Here is a 16,252-nt window from a genome sequence, read left to right on the forward strand (position 1 = left end):
CTGTCCACCCCTGATGGGATGGATACAGGCTGGCCCTCTGCACGCTGCTCACCAGAGGCTCTTAGATCCCCAAGAATCCCATTAGAGGTTGAGGGTCGTGGCATCTTGTCATGTAGATTACATGAGACTAACCCCTACCTGCTTCTCCCATTCCCTGTGCAGGAGAGCGTGGCTCACCTGGGATGGATGGCTTCCAGGGAATGATCGGACTCACGGGAAGACCTGGCTTCCCAGGCTCCAAAGGAGAGGCTGGGTTTTTTGGAATACCTGGTCTGAAGGGCTTACCGGGCCAGCCAGGTGTTAAAGGTAAGCCTCTCTCGAAACTTACCCCATGTGGTCAAGACTAAGGAACACCCCCTCCCTCAACACCCAGTCTAGAGCTGGACAAAAACCCAAACCAACCAAAGGAGTGAAAGCTGAAAGGCTCCCTCCGATGGTATATGAGCATTCCTAACCACCGTAAAACCTTGAGCCAAAAATAAAGGCAGCATTCAGATGCCACAAAAAAAAAAAAGCTGAGCACTGATGGCTCATCATTCTAGCTACTCAGGAGGCTGAGACCTGAGGACCACAGCTTGAAGCTACTTTGGGTAGATATATCCAAGACTCTTTATCTCCAGCTAACCACCAAAAAAGCCAGAAGTGGGGCTGGGAAGGTGGCTCAGTGGTAGAGTGTTTGCCTTGCATGCATGAGGCCCTGGGTTCAATTCCTCAGTACCACATAAGCAGAAAAAGCCAAAGTGGTGCTGTGGCTCAAGTGGTAGAGCGCTAGCCTTGAGCTAAAAAGCTGAGGGACAGTGCCCAGGCCCAGAGTTCAGGCCCAATTACTGACAAAAAAAAAAGCCAGAAGTATCAGGAGGCTGAGATTTGAAGACTATAGTTCAAAGTTAGCCCAGGTAGGAAAAGTCTGTAAGACTCTTATCTCCAACTAACCACCAAAAAAGCAAGAGATACAGCTGTGACTCAAGAGGTAGAGTGCCAGTCTTGAGCAAAAAAGCTTAGGGACAATATGAAGAACCTGAGTTCAAGACCCAGAATGGACACACACACACACATACACACACACACACACACACACACACACACACACACACACACACAGAAGTGGAAGAATGGCTGAAGTCAATGGAACACCAGCCTTGAGAGAAAAAGCAGAGGCCCTGAGTTCAAGCCCCAGATGCCATAAAAATACATTCCATCAGAATTCTGCCATAGTGCCTTCCAAAAATGTGCTAGGAAGAAGTAAATTTCAAAGGAGAAAAGAAGGTCAGAGTTTCAAGAAGAGAGACAGTGTACTAAAAAAAAAAAAAACAAGTTACTTGGAAATTCTACTCCTTCCTGAAGATAATTAGGAATGTTTTCATTTTCATAAGAGCCCTCACATGGACACAATCCAAATATCCATCAACCAAAAAATAATAAATAAAATAGGGTGCAGACACAGGGCAGATTTGTGGCCATCAAAGAGCTTGAGGTCCTGTTACACTATGGGGCCTCAACACAGGTAAACCCTAGAAACTTCTACCATGTGGCATATGGTTCCATTTCTGAGATGTCCCATGGATCATGTCTACAGAGATAAAGTCAACAAGAGTCTTCCAAGCTCTGGGAGGGTGAGGGAGAATGGGGGACCATCTGCTAAGAGCCAGATGTCATCTGCTGTGCTGACCCTGTAATGTTAGGTTCACAGCTCTGACAATCTGCAAAAAAAATAAAAAACAAAAACATTCCATTGTTCCCTTTAAAGGAGTGCGTTATGTACATGTATACATTTTTACATTGAGAAAGCTCTCTAAGTTTGAAGAGCCTTGGGGTCTGGGGTATAGTCCAGGGGCAGAGCCAGCCTCCCTGCTCACCATCAGAGGCCGTGTGAAAGGCAGTGCTGTGCAGATGCAGATCCCACACAGCCTCTGGGGCTTCTCTGTCACTGGTCCTGAGGCCCCTGGACATGTTAGCAGGCCTGGTATTTCCGTCCTTCCACTGTGGGCTCTTGTGCTAGGAGACCGTTCACAAAGCACTCTGTGGGGGGAACAGAGAAGGGATGTCTCTGCCCACCGAAGTCCTGGAGGCTGGCTGTAGGGAGACCAGGCTTGGGGCCTTGAAGGGAGGCAGGAGGGGACGAGGTCTTCTCCACCTTTGCCCTGCATTGTGTGGGATCCCTGGAAATGACCCCATCTGTTTCCTTCCAGGCAACCGAGGAGACCCTGGTCCCCCAGGACCGCCACCCATCATCCTGCCGGGGATGAAGGACATTAAGGGGGAGAAAGGAGACGAGGGACCCATGGGCCTAAAGGGTTACCTGGGCTTAAAAGGTGAGGCCTGCCTGTGCCCTGCTCCCTGCCTCTCCCACCCATCACCAGAGCTCTGCCAGACTTACCTGTGCTCTCAGTCTCGGGGGTGGCATCACTCTGGGGCACCTGAGTCTCAAGGCATGCCTGTGTTAGCATCTGCAGTCATTGGGCTTCGAGATGCATCCAGACTGCAAGCTCACAGGCTTGGCAAAGGTAGCCGTTGCTTCCCCAGCAGAGCCTTACATGCCAGGGTCTTCCTGCAGGTATCCAAGGAATGCCAGGGGTCCCGGGGCTGGCAGGAATCCCTGGCTTACCCGGGAGGCCCGGCCACATCAAAGGAACCAAAGGAGACATCGGAGTCCCCGGCGTACCCGGGCTGCCAGGATTCCCCGGCGTGGCTGGTCCTCCCGGAATTGTAGGGTTCCCGGGGTTCACAGGAAGCAGGGTGAGTAGATCTCTCTGGCTAGTGCCTTCTGGGAGCATCTACCCACACACATATTTTGCTCTCACTGGGGTCAAAGTAGCCAAGAGACAGGCTCAGAGTGAGCCTCTGCCCTCCTGGGGAGAGGCAGTGCAGGCTCTGCTTCACTGGTGGCCTGAATGGCCATGACCGAGCCTCTGTCCCTCAGAGGGCTTGCTGTCAGATCTCTCCATGGAGCCCTCAAGGGAATGAGGCTTCCCACGAGGTCACAGTCAGTGCAGAGGTCAGAGGACCCTAACCTGAGCCAGGAGGTGACCCCAGACCCCAGAGCCCAGTACAGATCAGCAGTACAGATGTGAGTTAGCATCCTTCCTCCCAGAGGTCTCTGGGGCACTTGCTGTTGCTATGGTCATGGTGCAACCTGGCCTGAGCTGGGCACGGCTCCAGCCCCCACACCTGTTTTCTTCCCTAGGCTTCGCCGAGTACCATATGGGTGGTACCGTAGCATGGCACAGCAGTCTTGCCAGGGGGTGTGTCCTGGAGTTCTGTTCTATCCTTGGTTCAGCCACTCATGATGTGATGTGTCTGGTACCATGGGCAGAGCAGGCCTGGCCCTCAAGGGTGACCACCTGGCCAGCCACCTCGGTCTGGTTTTGGGTGTCTTTCCTCAACTGCCCGACCTATAGCCAAAGGGAATCTTATCATCACGCTTGTGTGCAGCTGCATCAGTGTGTAGAACACACAGATGTCCAGCAAAAGATACCAGTGATGATACACACACTGTTCCAAAGCAGGGCTGGGGGAGGGAGAGACAGCCAATGCCGTGCTGAGCACACAGCAGTAAAGGCACTGAGCTTCCAAACGATACCTGCTTCACCAGGCCATCTAACGTTGCTTCCATTTGACTTTACCTAGGGTGACAAAGGTGCTCCTGGCAGAGAAGGCCTCTACGGTGAGACTGGCCAAACAGGGGACTTAGGTAAGTGTCTGGGTCAGTGAAAGGAAACGGATGTCTGTTGCCAAGACCTCCGGGGCACACAGAGTGACCTCAGACCTGCTTAGGCTGCTGGTTGCTAGGAAGAAACCTATGTTGTTTTGTTTTGTTGCCTGCTGGCTGCAGTTTTTCACTTTTGTGTGAGTACTAGAACTTGAACTCAGGGCCTGGGGACTGTCCCTTAGCTTTCTCTGCAAGGCTGGCTCTCTACTCCTTGAGCTACAGCTCCATTTCCAGCTTTTTAGTGGTTAATTGGAAGTAGGAGACTCAGAGACCTTTCTGCCTGCACTATCTTCATCATCCTCGGATCTCAACCTCCTAAGTAGCTGGGATTAGAGGCTTGAGCCATCAACATTTGGCTAGAAGCAGAGGAGCCTTGCACAATACAAAGGGCAAAGCTAATACCTCCCAACGGAAGGCCTGTCCCTCACCATCTGTTCTGCATGCTGCAGGTGATGTCGGAGACACCATAGATCTACCAGGAAGTCCAGGACTGAAAGGGGAACGGGGCCTTACCGGCATACCAGGTACGCAAGTTATTTTATGTTTCTTTATACTCACCTAGCCCTGAGCCTTGTCTCTGAGTGTGGCCTGCCAAGTGTATCCATCTTTGCCAAAAAACACAAAAGATCATCGTAAATCACTGGGGGTCTTCAAGCCCAATGTACAAGAAAGATTTTGATGCAGTTACATCTGAGGAAACGTTCAAGCAGACCATGCTTTATAATTCATGGAGACCTATGAGAGGCCAGGCCGCAGGCCTGCTGGAGTGCACACCGGCATCTGACCAGTGAGCAGAGCTGCTTGTGATCAGTGAAGGGTCTCAAAAGCGAAGTGGGAACCAGACTGCTCCCTGTGAGGCGGCCACAGGCAGCCACGCCCTGTGTAGCCCTGTTCCTCCACTGAATATCACTGAAATCAAGTTCAAAGCACCTGCCAGGGTGCAGTCCCCAGGGACTGGTGACGCATGTCTCCTTTGGAGGCCCCATACTGCGATGATGTTGTGCTGGCCAGAGAAAAGTGGGCGCTCTCTGTCCAGCTTGCAGGACCACAGTCCCCCATCCACAAGGAGCCAGTCTTGGGCTACAATTATTTCTCACCTCTTTCCTGGGGAGCAGGGTTCCCGGGGCTCAAGGCTGGCTCCCCTCCTGTCCTCAATGTTACCATAGAAGCTCGCTTTATAAAAGCAGGGAAGTGAGACCATCTCTGCCGTGTGCGTCACTGATGACTTTGCTGGGCTAAGTGAACATGGCAGGCTAGGGCCTGCCAATCTCCCCAGGGGGGAAGCCCACGTGTTCCCTGGCATACAGTGCATGTTAGCATCGCCCGATGGGCGCCCTGAGCTAGTTGCCTAATAACGCAGCCCAAAATTCAGTGACTGCACATGTCAGCTCTGCAGGGCAGAGACTCGGGGTCTCTCATGAGATCCACACCGTGAGGTCAGCCTGCATTATGACCATCTGAAGGCCATCCTGGGCTGAGGTGCCCTTCCCAAGATGGTGCATTCAGCCACCGTTGACTGGAGGCCCCAGTCCTGGCCCACAGGGCTGCCGGAGGGCCCCAGTGCACGAGCTGCCTCCCCCATGCCCAGAGAATCCAGGTGAAGACAGCACTGAGTTTCGTGTCCCAGGCTTGAGGCGCTGTGACAATCAGTGTCCTGATGTCCTGTGTAAGGAGACGGCAGAACGGATTGGCCAGTGCCATCGTGGAGGCCAGCTGCCTCCCTCTCAGAGGAAGGAACTAGTCAGCTGAGTCAGGAACAGGCTTAGCTACCACCCCCGCGTGTGGCCTGGCAGTGTCATTCACCCGCAAGTGCTTGAGCCTGGTGTCACCAAACCCCAGACTGACACGAACAACTGCCCCAAGCTGCCATCTGTCATTCCAGGTCTCAAGGGATTCTTCGGAGAGAAAGGAACAGAGGGCGATGTGGGCTTTCCTGGGATAACAGGCCTGACGGGAGCCCAAGGCCCCCCCGGACCTAAAGGACAGTCAGGTGAGTCTGCGGTCACAGTGTTCTACACAGGAGGCCTCCTGGGACCTAGGACAAAACGGCCACCCTTGCTCCTTCCCTGCCGTACTCATAGCATCTGGACCGAAGAGCGCCCAGAGGTGAATGGGAAGTGTCTCTCGAGCCTAGCTCGGCTTTGTGTGGCATGTGAGCCATCCGAATCCTCACACAGTGAGCCAGGCATCGGGGGGCTGCCCACTCCGCCTTGCCCCGGCCCTGCTCTGTGCCCAGGCCAGCCCAGGCACTCTGCACACTCCTGTCCATATGATGGGACGAGAAGAGAAAGCGTGCTCTTCTCCCTGTGGCAAGGTTGAGTTGTCCCATCACTGACGCCGCCTGCACCCAGGTGGCCTCCTGGGATGCCACACACCTCGGCGCTGCTGCCCCCAGGTCCACAGCCCCCCTCCAAGTTTGAAGCTGGCTGGGGTCTCTTCCTGGGTCTCCAGGATCTCTGGTGTGCTCAGGCTTTGCTGTGTGTCTTCTCTAGGCTTCCCGGGGCTCGCTGGGCTGCAGGGTCCGCAGGGCGACCCGGGGCGGATCGGAGTGCCCGGTGAGAAAGGAGACTATGGCTGGCCAGGCAGTCCAGGCTTGCCAGGTAAGACACCCACCTCCATACCTCCATAGAGAGGCAGAGCACCACAGCGACCCCAGACTGAGCTGCTAGGCTGCAGAAGGAGCCGTCAGCCCACGGGCCTCTGTAGGCCACTGACTGTAATGATGTGAGCACAGGCCAGGTGTGACACAGGCTGACTGTAATGGTGTGAGTACAGGCTGAGTGTGACACAGGCCGATGTAATAGTCTGAGCACAGGCTGGGTGTGACACAGACTGACAGTAATGGTGTGAGCACAGGCTGAGTGTGACACAGGCTGACTGTCATTTGCACAGGACACTGGAGTGCAGATTTACAGCTGTTGAGATCATAAGACATATCTGATAGAGGGGTGAAAGGGATGGGAACACAGTGAAACCTGTGTGGATGGTAACTGAGATGTCACACACTGCACGGGCGTGTGCGCGCGCGCACACACACACACACACACACACCCACTGTGAAACCAATAGAAGCCAATAGAAAAAGAAAAAGTGTCGACACTGTCATCTGCAAAGAGGAGCAGAAGGCCGGACACTGGTCTCTGCCCTTGTTCAAACCCCAGTGGTTACCAGCCCTGGCCTAGCACCGGGGTGCCATGCTGGCTGAGAAGTAAGGATGACCATTCCTGACCCCAAGTCCAGCCACAGCCACACACGCTCCACGCACAGGGGATGGACACCGGGTGCTAGGAGCAGAGCTCCAGGGGAACAGGACGGACACAGCTCTTATAAACCAAACGTGGCGGTGGCGAGGTGGGGAAGGCAAACAGAGCCTCACTTGCCCTCCCCCTGTGGCTGGAAGAAGGCCGAGAGCTGTCTGTGGAGACGGGTTTAAAGTGTGGGCCTCCTGCTAACAGAAGAAGCACTCGGCATGCAGGGTAAAGGGGGCCAAGGCTACCTCTGTCCTGCTGTCCAGTGCCTAGCTCCCCCCAACTCCAGAGCACGCCATTGTCCTCCCCTATGTGGCTGACCACAAACCGGCTCTTTGCAGGTTTTCCTGGATTCCGCGGCATCGGTGGCTTACACGGCCTGCCAGGCACCAAAGGCTTCCCTGGGGCACCAGGTATGTACCAACTTGTCACCCCTGTGGTTTGGAGGGAGGGGACCTCGCCCGGAGCTGCCACTTTCCCACTGTCCTTCCAGAGTAGGGAACTTCTCCATATTCACAGGGAAGATGTTCGTAAGATTCACGTAGGAAGAGACAAACATTACCCATCATTGGTTGAAATTCGTGGAAGCAGAGGCAACACACTGCAGGTGAACCAACACACACGCTCCTGGTGACACTGCTCACACACTCACACGCCAGGTGACATTGCAGCTCACACACTCACACTCCAGGTGACAAGGTAGCTCACATACTCACGTGCCAAGTGACAGTACAGCTCACACACGCCCTGGGTGACAGTGCAGCTAAGATCACCTCGCTGGCACCTGGCACCTGTGGCGTTGAGAGCCTGTGAATAGGTTTTCAAACCCTGATGATGGCAAAGACAGCATCACGAACAGCCTCAGGGGACCAGTCCCGCTCGCCACCAGCTGCTGCCATGAACCTGAAGCCTTCGAAAGGCCTTGGTTTTCCTGTCAGTGCAGTGAGGCCCTCTGTGCTCTCCGAGAGCTCTTTAGAGTGAGCAAGGGGAGCTCACTGTGGCTGCCCTGTTCCCCCTCTTCCAAGTCCACTGACTGCCCTTCCACTCAGGAAACCCCTCTGTGTGGTCAGAGCTGCCAATGCCGTCTCAATTCTCCCCCAGGTGCCGACATCCACGGAGACCCGGGGTTGCCAGGCCCCATCGGGGAGAGGGGTGAACCCGGAGAGGCCAATACCCTTCCAGGCCCAGTGGGGGCCCCAGGCCAGAAAGGACAGCAGGGAGTGCCAGGTGAGATCATGCCTGCTCTCCTAGGGCATAGTCCACGGACCAGCCACGTGGGGTGGCGCCAAGGCTGTGAATCGGGCGGGCCCTCTGCGGGCCCTCTGGTCTCCAGCGCTTACACTCCCCACCAGTTTATTTTCTGTCTCAGTGCTCCTGGCTGAGCAATCCATCCATCTTCTGTGTGTCCCTGGCGTCCAGGACACTAGAGGGCAGCACAGAGTGCACTAGCATTGTCCCTGTGCCCCGCAGGCCCCTTCTGCCCGCACTCAGGCTCATGGCCCTCATAGGACTCCATGGCAGAGGCCCAGTCTGCTACCCGTGCAGCCAGGAGCACACTCGGACAGGGCCTGGGTGGGATTCCTCAGGACTGGCCCAGGCTACTGGCAGGTGGCAGGAGCTGGAGCTGGTGGGCCAGCTCGGCCTCTGAGCACTCGTCTTCCCCAAGGCCTCCGGGGACACGGGTCCATCTGGCCCCCAGAGGGGACAGAATTGGAGGAAAGCCAGAGCTAAAAATAACTTGGTCGTTTTCCTCCTGAGGTGAGCGAGGCCCAGCTGGGAGCCCAGGCCTGCAGGGCTTCCCCGGCATCAGCCCCCCTTCCAACATCTCCGGACTGCCGGGTGACGTAGGAGCCCCAGGGATCTTCGGCCTAGAAGGTGAGTGGCCCTGGTTCCTCCACGGTGACACCTCCAGGTGGGCAGCACTGGCAGACCCGTGGATGGAACGGATGCAGAGCAGAACAGATGCCTCCCACCCGGCTCCATCATCCATCTCCATCACTACCTGCACCACCCGGCCCCCAACACCTCAGCGCAAGACACACCTGCTGCTTGCGTGTCATTCCCAGTAACCAAGAGGCAGAGGCAGCCCAGTGCCACTGACAGATAGACAATAAAAGGATAGGAAGTTCTCTTGTTCCTTTTTTTAGTGAAATCAGGAATTGAACTCAGAGCCTGACAAACACTAGGCAAGCTCCCTACCACCTGAGCCACACCCTGAGCCCTTTTGCTCCCATTTTGTTTTTGAAGTAGGATCTCTAACCTCAGGGTCTTCCCTCGGATTCATGATTCTTCTGCCTCTATGTCCCAAGTAGCTGGGATTACAAGGGTAGACCACCACACCCAGCTAAGGAAGAGAATTCTGATGCACGCTAAAACGGGGATGACTGTATGGACACTAGCCTATGCAAAATAAGGCAGTCACAAAAGGACAAGTAATGGAAGATTCCACTTGGGGGGGGGGTCCCCTGGAGTATTCCCATTGGAGGAAGCAGATAGTAAGTGGTGGACACTAGCGCTGGAGAGCAGGGGGCGGGAGTGGCATTCAGTGGAGTTTCAGCTCAGAAGGATGAGAGGCTCTGGAGACGGATGGTGTAATGTTGCACAACATGGAATGTGCTTAAAAATGGTTGGGATGAAGCAGGTGTGGTAATCATGTCTGTAAGCTTAACTGTTCAGGAGACTGAGAAGAGGAAGATAGAGGTTCTAGGCCAGCCCAGGGAACACTGTTTGTGAGACTCTGTGTGAGCACTAAGTTGGGCCTGATGGTGTGTACCCATCCTCTAGCTACAGCACAAAGCATAGATTGGAGGATCAAAGGCCAAGCCAGTCCATGCAAAAAATCAAAACCCGATCTCAAAAATAACCAGCAAAAAGGGCTGGAAGCATGGCTCAAGTGGTAAAGAACCTGCTGAGCCACATGACACCCTGAGCTCAGATGATGCTCTGTATTCGTGTGTTCCCTCAATATAAAGCGACGAGCAGAGCGGAGATCGTACGTTACCACTGCTTCACCCGTGCCTGGACCAGCTGCTGTGGGCCACAAGCCAGGCAATGAGTCCTGTGCACCAGGGTGAACCCCTGGGGTCCCTGCTTAATCCCACCCCTCCTGTGACTGCCCACAGGATACCGAGGCCCGCCAGGACCCCCTGGGCCTGCCGCTCTTCCTGGGAGCAAAGGAGAGGAGGGAAGGCCCGGAGCCTCGGGAATCACCGGGTCCAAAGGATGGGTCGGGGACCCAGGGCCCCAGGGCCGGCCTGGCGTGTTTGGTCTCCCAGGAGAAAAAGGTAAGGCAGCCCCTCAAAGAGGCAGAGGGGGGGCTGGAGGCTGGCCAGGCTCGCGTGACCTCACTACCCCGTCTGTCGCAGGGCCAAAGGGCGAGCCAGGGCTTATGGGCAACACTGGACCTTCCGGGCCTGTGGGTGACAGAGGCCCCAAGGGGCCCAAAGGAGACCAGGGATTCCCCGGTAAGTAGAGGCCCCGGCGCATGGCAGCTGGGGCTGAGGTATGCCGGAGCCTGGCCCTCCCCTTGGTGCAGAGAGAGCATCCCAAGGCCGAGGCCACAACCTATGGGCACAGGGCCTGCTCCCCAAAGAGCAGTCCCAGCCAGGTGCTCCACGTGGGGTGTGGGCATGGGGTGACCTCTCACGGGAGTCTGGAGCCCAGCTGTTCTCTGGGTGAGATCCAGGCAAGAAGGTGAAGTGGTTGCGTGTGCTCACTGGGCCTTTCCCTCCCTCCAGGAGCTCCTGGCTCGGTGGGGTCCCCTGGCATCGCAGGACAGCCCCCGAAGTTTGCTGTGCAGCCCGGAGCACTGGGTCCCCAGGGGCGGAGAGGCCCGCCTGGGGCTCAGGGGGAGATGGGGCCCCAGGGGCCTCCTGGAGAGCCAGGTAGGACTCCAGGGCGCAGGCCGCTGACAAAACACTCTACCCATTTGTACTGTCAGCCTTTGTCCTCTGGCCAAACTGTCATGGATCCCAGTCACGCTCATTTCTTCCTCTCTTCCAGGTTTTCGAGGGACCCCAGGGAAGGCTGGACCTCAGGGAAGAGGTGGCGTGTCTGCTGTTCCAGGGTTCCGGGGAGACCAAGGGCCCATGGGGCACCAGGGCCCAATTGGACAAGAGGGTACGTGATTAGGACTGAAAGAGCCCAGCCCTGTGGCTCCCGCCTATAATCCTAGCTACTAGGAGGCTGAGATCTGGAGATTGAGGTTAAAAGCCAGTCCAGGCAAGAAAATCCATGAGACTTTTATGTCCAATTAACCACCGGAAAAGCCAGACATAGAGCTGTGGCTCAAGTAGTAGAGCACCAGCCTTGAGTAGAAAAAGTTAACAGGGCCGCACCCAGGTCCTGAGTTCAAGCCCCCCCATTGCTGGCACAAAAACAAAATTGTGGACATGCACAGGATGTAGAAATACAGCAGTCAGCACAAGACAAATTCTTAAGATTTGTTTTTATCAATCTAAGCTCAGACTGAACCAAGGGCATGACACACACCACCCACCTTGCTCTGCCCCCATCAACAGTGCATATCCAGAAACAGGAACAAGTTGGAGTCTTCCCAGGGCCAAGAGGAGGGATGGAGGGATTATCCTGGAAGAAAATAGAAGATGGGGGCAGGGGAGCACTGGGAGACAGGACCAGCTGGGACAGCCGACTTGAAGCATCTCTAAGGCCACCATGCTGGAGACAGGCATCACGCTGTATTGTGTTCTGGGCTAGGACCTGGTCCTGAGTGGCAGGTACAGAGTCAGGTTTCAGCTGCACACAGGAAGGAGAGTCCAGCCTGGGAACGGCCCAGAGTGCCATGAGCCCGCTCCACAGCCAGTACCCAGCCTGGGAGGCAGCTGCTAGACTAGAACTCAGCAAAGGGGTCTCCAGACCCCACGGCTCCCAGGGTCTCACCCTTCCTGCTGCACCTCCTCCACACCTTATGCGGACATGGCCAGGCCCCCTAGGTTTGAGTTTGTTCTGCCACGTTTCTTAGTATAATTATCATCATTCCGTGCTCATGCAACACACAGTTTAGTGGCCGTTCTAGGGAACTGGGACTGCCCTCTACCTGAGGGGCGGTAGTCAGCGGATGAGAGCTACTCTCCCTTGGGTTCTAGGGGAACCAGGCCGTCCAGGGAGCCCTGGCCTGCCTGGCATGCCTGGGCGCAGCACCAGCATCGGCTACCTCTTGGTGAAGCACAGCCAGACGGACCAGGAGCCCATGTGCCCAGTAGGCATGAACAAGCTGTGGAGCGGCTACAGTCTGCTGTACTTTGAAGGCCAGGAGAAGGCTCACAACCAGGACCTGGGTAGGTGCTGCCACCCAGCCCCACTGGGGGCTCCCTTCCTGCCCTGGTGTGGCCAAGGTCACATGCCCTGGGCCTCTCCCAGCGGGAGCCTAGGGTCCCTCGCTGTGGGGAACAGACAGGATGGAGATGGCCGCTGGACCACCAGCCATCTTAGCGTACCTGTAAACCCCAACACAGGCATGTGGCTCCAGAGGGGCTCCAGCCACCGGAGCTGGGCTGGCCGGAGCGAGCTCCACCCGCTTACTCTGTGAGCAGGCACCTGCCCATAGGCCTGGCTCCAGAGTAAAGAACCAAAGAGCAAACACAGACAGGGCCAAGGTGGAAGCCTGAGCTGGACACAGGGTGTGAGGGTAGAACCCCACGGTGGCCCACATGACCACTCCTGCTATGAGCGAGGCCATGGGCGAGAAGGGAAATGCACTCAGCTGCAGGTCCCTCCGGCCGGGGGTGGAGCATCACCGTGCCACGGCAACAGAGCCAGCAGAGCTCCTTCCAGGGGTCCACCGGGAGCATCAGTGAGGCATTGTTAGCCCCTAGCCTAGCGCCCCCCTCCCATATGCCATCCACGAAAACACAGCCCCCTAGAGACCTGGCTCGACCCAGTGGCATACATGAGCAAGAAGAGCTGGAGGAGCCGGCCTCCTCCCAAATGCCCAACCAGCACTAGCGACACCTAGTTGTAAGCCTGGCATTTGGATTGTGAGTTCAAGGCCAGCCTCCTTTCCATTGCTGGACCTAGTCTCAAAAAAAAAAAAAAAAAAAAAACCCTACGAAGTAAAATAGCAATAATGATGAAATCACTTAGTGACTGATGGAACAGAAGGAATCGGAGAGCCTTTGCTTAGTCCCTGCTAGGAGGCCCTGGGGGGAGTGCCGGGGAGGGAGGCAGAGAGGGGGAAGGAAGGGTATCGAGGTGGCAGCACCTGCCAGGGTGGGAAGGGCAGGAGCTGGGTGCCCCCCCTCACACACCCTGGCCCCACAGGGCTGGCTGGCTCCTGCCTGGCCCGCTTCAGCACCATGCCCTTCCTGTACTGCAACCCCGGCGACGTGTGCTACTATGCCAGCCGCAACGACAAGTCCTACTGGCTGTCCACCACCGCCCCGCTGCCCATGATGCCCGTGGCCGAGGACGAGATCCAGCCCTACATCAGCCGCTGCTCCGTATGCGAGGCGCCGGCGGTGGCCATCGCTGTCCACAGCCAAGACGTCTCCATACCCCACTGCCCCGCCGGCTGGCGCAGCCTGTGGATCGGCTACTCCTTCCTCATGGTATGTGGTGCTCTCCCCTGTCCCCTTTCTAGAAGAGCCTGGGACCAGCTGGAAGTCTAGTTCCTCCCTCCAGCTGTACCCAAGATGGGCACAGCGAGGACAGAACCCGGGTCAGAACAATCAGACAGGCAGACTGCTGCTGTGCACCCGGCACAGGCCATCGTGCAGGGTGAGGACTGGAGCGCAGCTTGGATGTTGTGAGTTGTGTGCAAAGAATGGAGCTTCCCCCACCTGGAAAGGAGCGTTCATTCATTGCCACCACACCTGTGCTGGAGTGTAACGCAGGTCACAGGGCCTCATTGTTTTCACACAGCAGTGAAGCTCTCTGTGGTTTAGCAGAAGGCTGATAGAGAGCTTGGTCTAAAGTCCTAAGAATCTTACAGTCTAGAGTACACTGAGTGGGTGGGTGGTCTCAAATGGCTACTCAGGAGGCTGAGATCTGACAGCTGTGGTTCTAAGCATCTTGGGCAGGAAAGTCCATGACTCTCATCTCCAGTTAGTCACCAAAAAGCCAGAAGTGGAACTGTGGCTCAAGTGGTAGAGAGCTACTACCCTTGAATGAAAAGTCAAGCTCGAGTGTGAGGCCCTGAGTTCAAGCCCCAGTACCAACACACACACACACACACACACACACACACACACACACACACACACACACACAGAGTGCACTTGGTATTGGCGAGGCCTGTAACACGGCTCAGATCACCCCCGGGGTGGCTGTGTGTGCACCTGAGGGAGGGGGCCTGCATTGGACCACACTAGACTGTCCTCACCTCGGGTTCCACCCTGGCTCTATCCCAGGAGCCTGACAGCTCCTTGGCAGTGACCCTGGCCACAGGTAGCTTCATTTATCCCAGAAGCCAGTGACAGCAGGTCAGCGGCTCACTGGGCATTTCCGCCCAGGCCCCTGACCAGCTCTGTCTTCTGCCCCGTACAGCACACAGCTGCTGGGGACGAGGGCGGCGGCCAATCGCTGGTGTCGCCGGGCAGCTGTCTGGAGGACTTCCGCGCCACGCCCTTCATTGAGTGTAACGGGGCCCGAGGGACCTGCCACTACTTCGCCAACAAGTACAGCTTCTGGCTGACCACCATCCCCGAGCAGAGCTTCCAAAGCTCACCCTCGGCCGACACGCTGAAGGCCGGCCTCATCCGCACGCACATCAGCCGCTGCCAGGTGTGCATGAAGAACCTGTGAGGCCCCGGGCAGCAGCGGCCACACCGGAGGCTACTTGGTGCTTATTCTTAACTTATTACCTCAGATGCTTTCCCCACACTATCTCAGTATTGCCTTCAAAACCAAAGGACCACAGCACTGCCCTGACACCCGTCGGCTCCTTGGTCAGCAAGTGGGCCCTGGTCAGTCAGGACCTGCCCCTGACACTGCAGATACCCGGCACAGCCCATGCATTTCCCCCACTCCTCATACTAAACCACAGAGCTAGCACTGTAGCCGCCGGTAACAGTCCCTGCCTATCAGTGCCTCCCGGGGTGAGGCACTCTCCGTGACAGCAGAAGAGAGCGTGTGGCCAGGGAGGGCCAAGGCCAGGCCGCCCGCTCCCCGCCACCTGTCCCCACCATAAGCATGGTGCTATTTTTCAGGCCACGTGGAAGGCCTTGGTGTTTTACATGCGGGAGTGAGCTCTCGGGCCCCCGCACCAGAACTGTCAGGCTTGTCATGTTGAGACACTGACAGCCATCTACATCCTCCATATGCCCATGGGGACCGTGGGGCTGGCCTTTCTGGCCACTGCCGGCTTGATGTCCCCAGCCTGCATCCTCCTGGATGAACACAGGCCCCAGCCCTCCCCCTCTGCCCTGCCGAGCTGTCGGTCCTCACCCGCCTGTCCTGTGTAACGACATAAATAAAAGTGATGCTGAGCGTTTCTAACCTGGATGCCGCTGCTCTGGTTTCCTCGCGTTCCTGTGAGGACTCCGCCCACTCGGCCGGGACACAGGCTCGGGGCTCTCCCAAATCCCCAGCTCCCCCGTGCATGCAGGGCCAGATCTGCGTGCTGTCTCTCAGGGCCCGTGGCTGTGCACCAGTCAGAGCGTGGGGAATGGTGGGACACATGCCCTTCCAAGGTCGTCTTCCAAACCAGTGCCAGGAGCAGCCCTAGCGCGACTTCGCTGCACTGGAGCCAACCCAACCCTGTGCAGTGCAATAGTGCTCCGCCTGAAGCCTTGAGACCATGGAGAATGGGAGGTGGGGAAGGGGTGCGTCCACTGGACAGGGCAGCTCTGGACAGAGGGAAGGCAAGAAGGAAGAAAAGCCAGCTCTAAAGCTGCTCATAAGGTGGCTGCACTTGCAGGCCATTTACACCTGAGTCCCACAGGAGGGACCATGACAGAGCCTCAGGCTGCCCAAAAATCACAGAAATGTTTGGGTTTGAGGGAGGAGGAGGTTGCCAGTATTTGGTCTAGAACTCAGGGCCTTGGCACTATCCCTTAGTTTCTTTGCTCAAGGCTGGTGCTCTACCACTTGAGCCACAACTCCACTTCCGGCTTTTTGGTGGTTAATTGGAATAAGAGTCTCTCAGATGCTTCCGTCTGGGCTGGCTTTGACCCATGATCCTCAGATCTTAGCCTCCTGAGGAGCTAGGATTACACCGGCACCTGGAGAGGGAGAGGTTTTGGTTGGTTCCGGGAGCTGGTGGGAGCTGATTCTCAGCCAGCTAAGCACACATGCTGGTTAAGCATTGGGAACCACCTTGGGGGCGTGTCCTCATCAT

At 56.5% G+C, this 16,252-nt stretch overlaps 1 protein-coding gene across 1 annotated transcript in view; it reads left to right on the top strand.

Annotated features, from left to right (window-relative positions):
- Positions 1-15,411, top strand: part of Col4a2 (collagen type IV alpha 2 chain) — a 142,221-nt gene extending 126,810 nt beyond the window's left edge. Inside the window, exons 32-48 of the mRNA XM_042697115.1 lie at positions 163-306; positions 2,190-2,312; positions 2,555-2,736; positions 3,628-3,691; positions 4,159-4,233; positions 5,592-5,699; positions 6,202-6,309; positions 7,299-7,370; positions 8,059-8,184; positions 8,716-8,832; positions 10,080-10,241; positions 10,323-10,421; positions 10,695-10,841; positions 10,960-11,076; positions 12,063-12,254; positions 13,237-13,523; positions 14,461-15,411. Coding sequence (XP_042553049.1) covers positions 163-306; positions 2,190-2,312; positions 2,555-2,736; positions 3,628-3,691; positions 4,159-4,233; positions 5,592-5,699; positions 6,202-6,309; positions 7,299-7,370; positions 8,059-8,184; positions 8,716-8,832; positions 10,080-10,241; positions 10,323-10,421; positions 10,695-10,841; positions 10,960-11,076; positions 12,063-12,254; positions 13,237-13,523; positions 14,461-14,718 — 2,381 coding nt within the window. The 3' untranslated portion in view covers positions 14,719-15,411. The remainder of the gene's footprint in view (positions 1-162; positions 307-2,189; positions 2,313-2,554; positions 2,737-3,627; positions 3,692-4,158; positions 4,234-5,591; positions 5,700-6,201; positions 6,310-7,298; positions 7,371-8,058; positions 8,185-8,715; positions 8,833-10,079; positions 10,242-10,322; positions 10,422-10,694; positions 10,842-10,959; positions 11,077-12,062; positions 12,255-13,236; positions 13,524-14,460) is intronic.
- The last annotated feature ends 841 nt before the right edge of the window (positions 15,412-16,252 follow it).

The sequence above is a fragment of the Dipodomys spectabilis genome, unplaced genomic scaffold, assembly GCF_019054845.1.
Source record: "Dipodomys spectabilis isolate Male_0828 unplaced genomic scaffold, ASM1905484v1 ptg000215l, whole genome shotgun sequence".
Taxonomy (NCBI): domain Eukaryota; kingdom Metazoa; phylum Chordata; class Mammalia; order Rodentia; family Heteromyidae; genus Dipodomys; species Dipodomys spectabilis.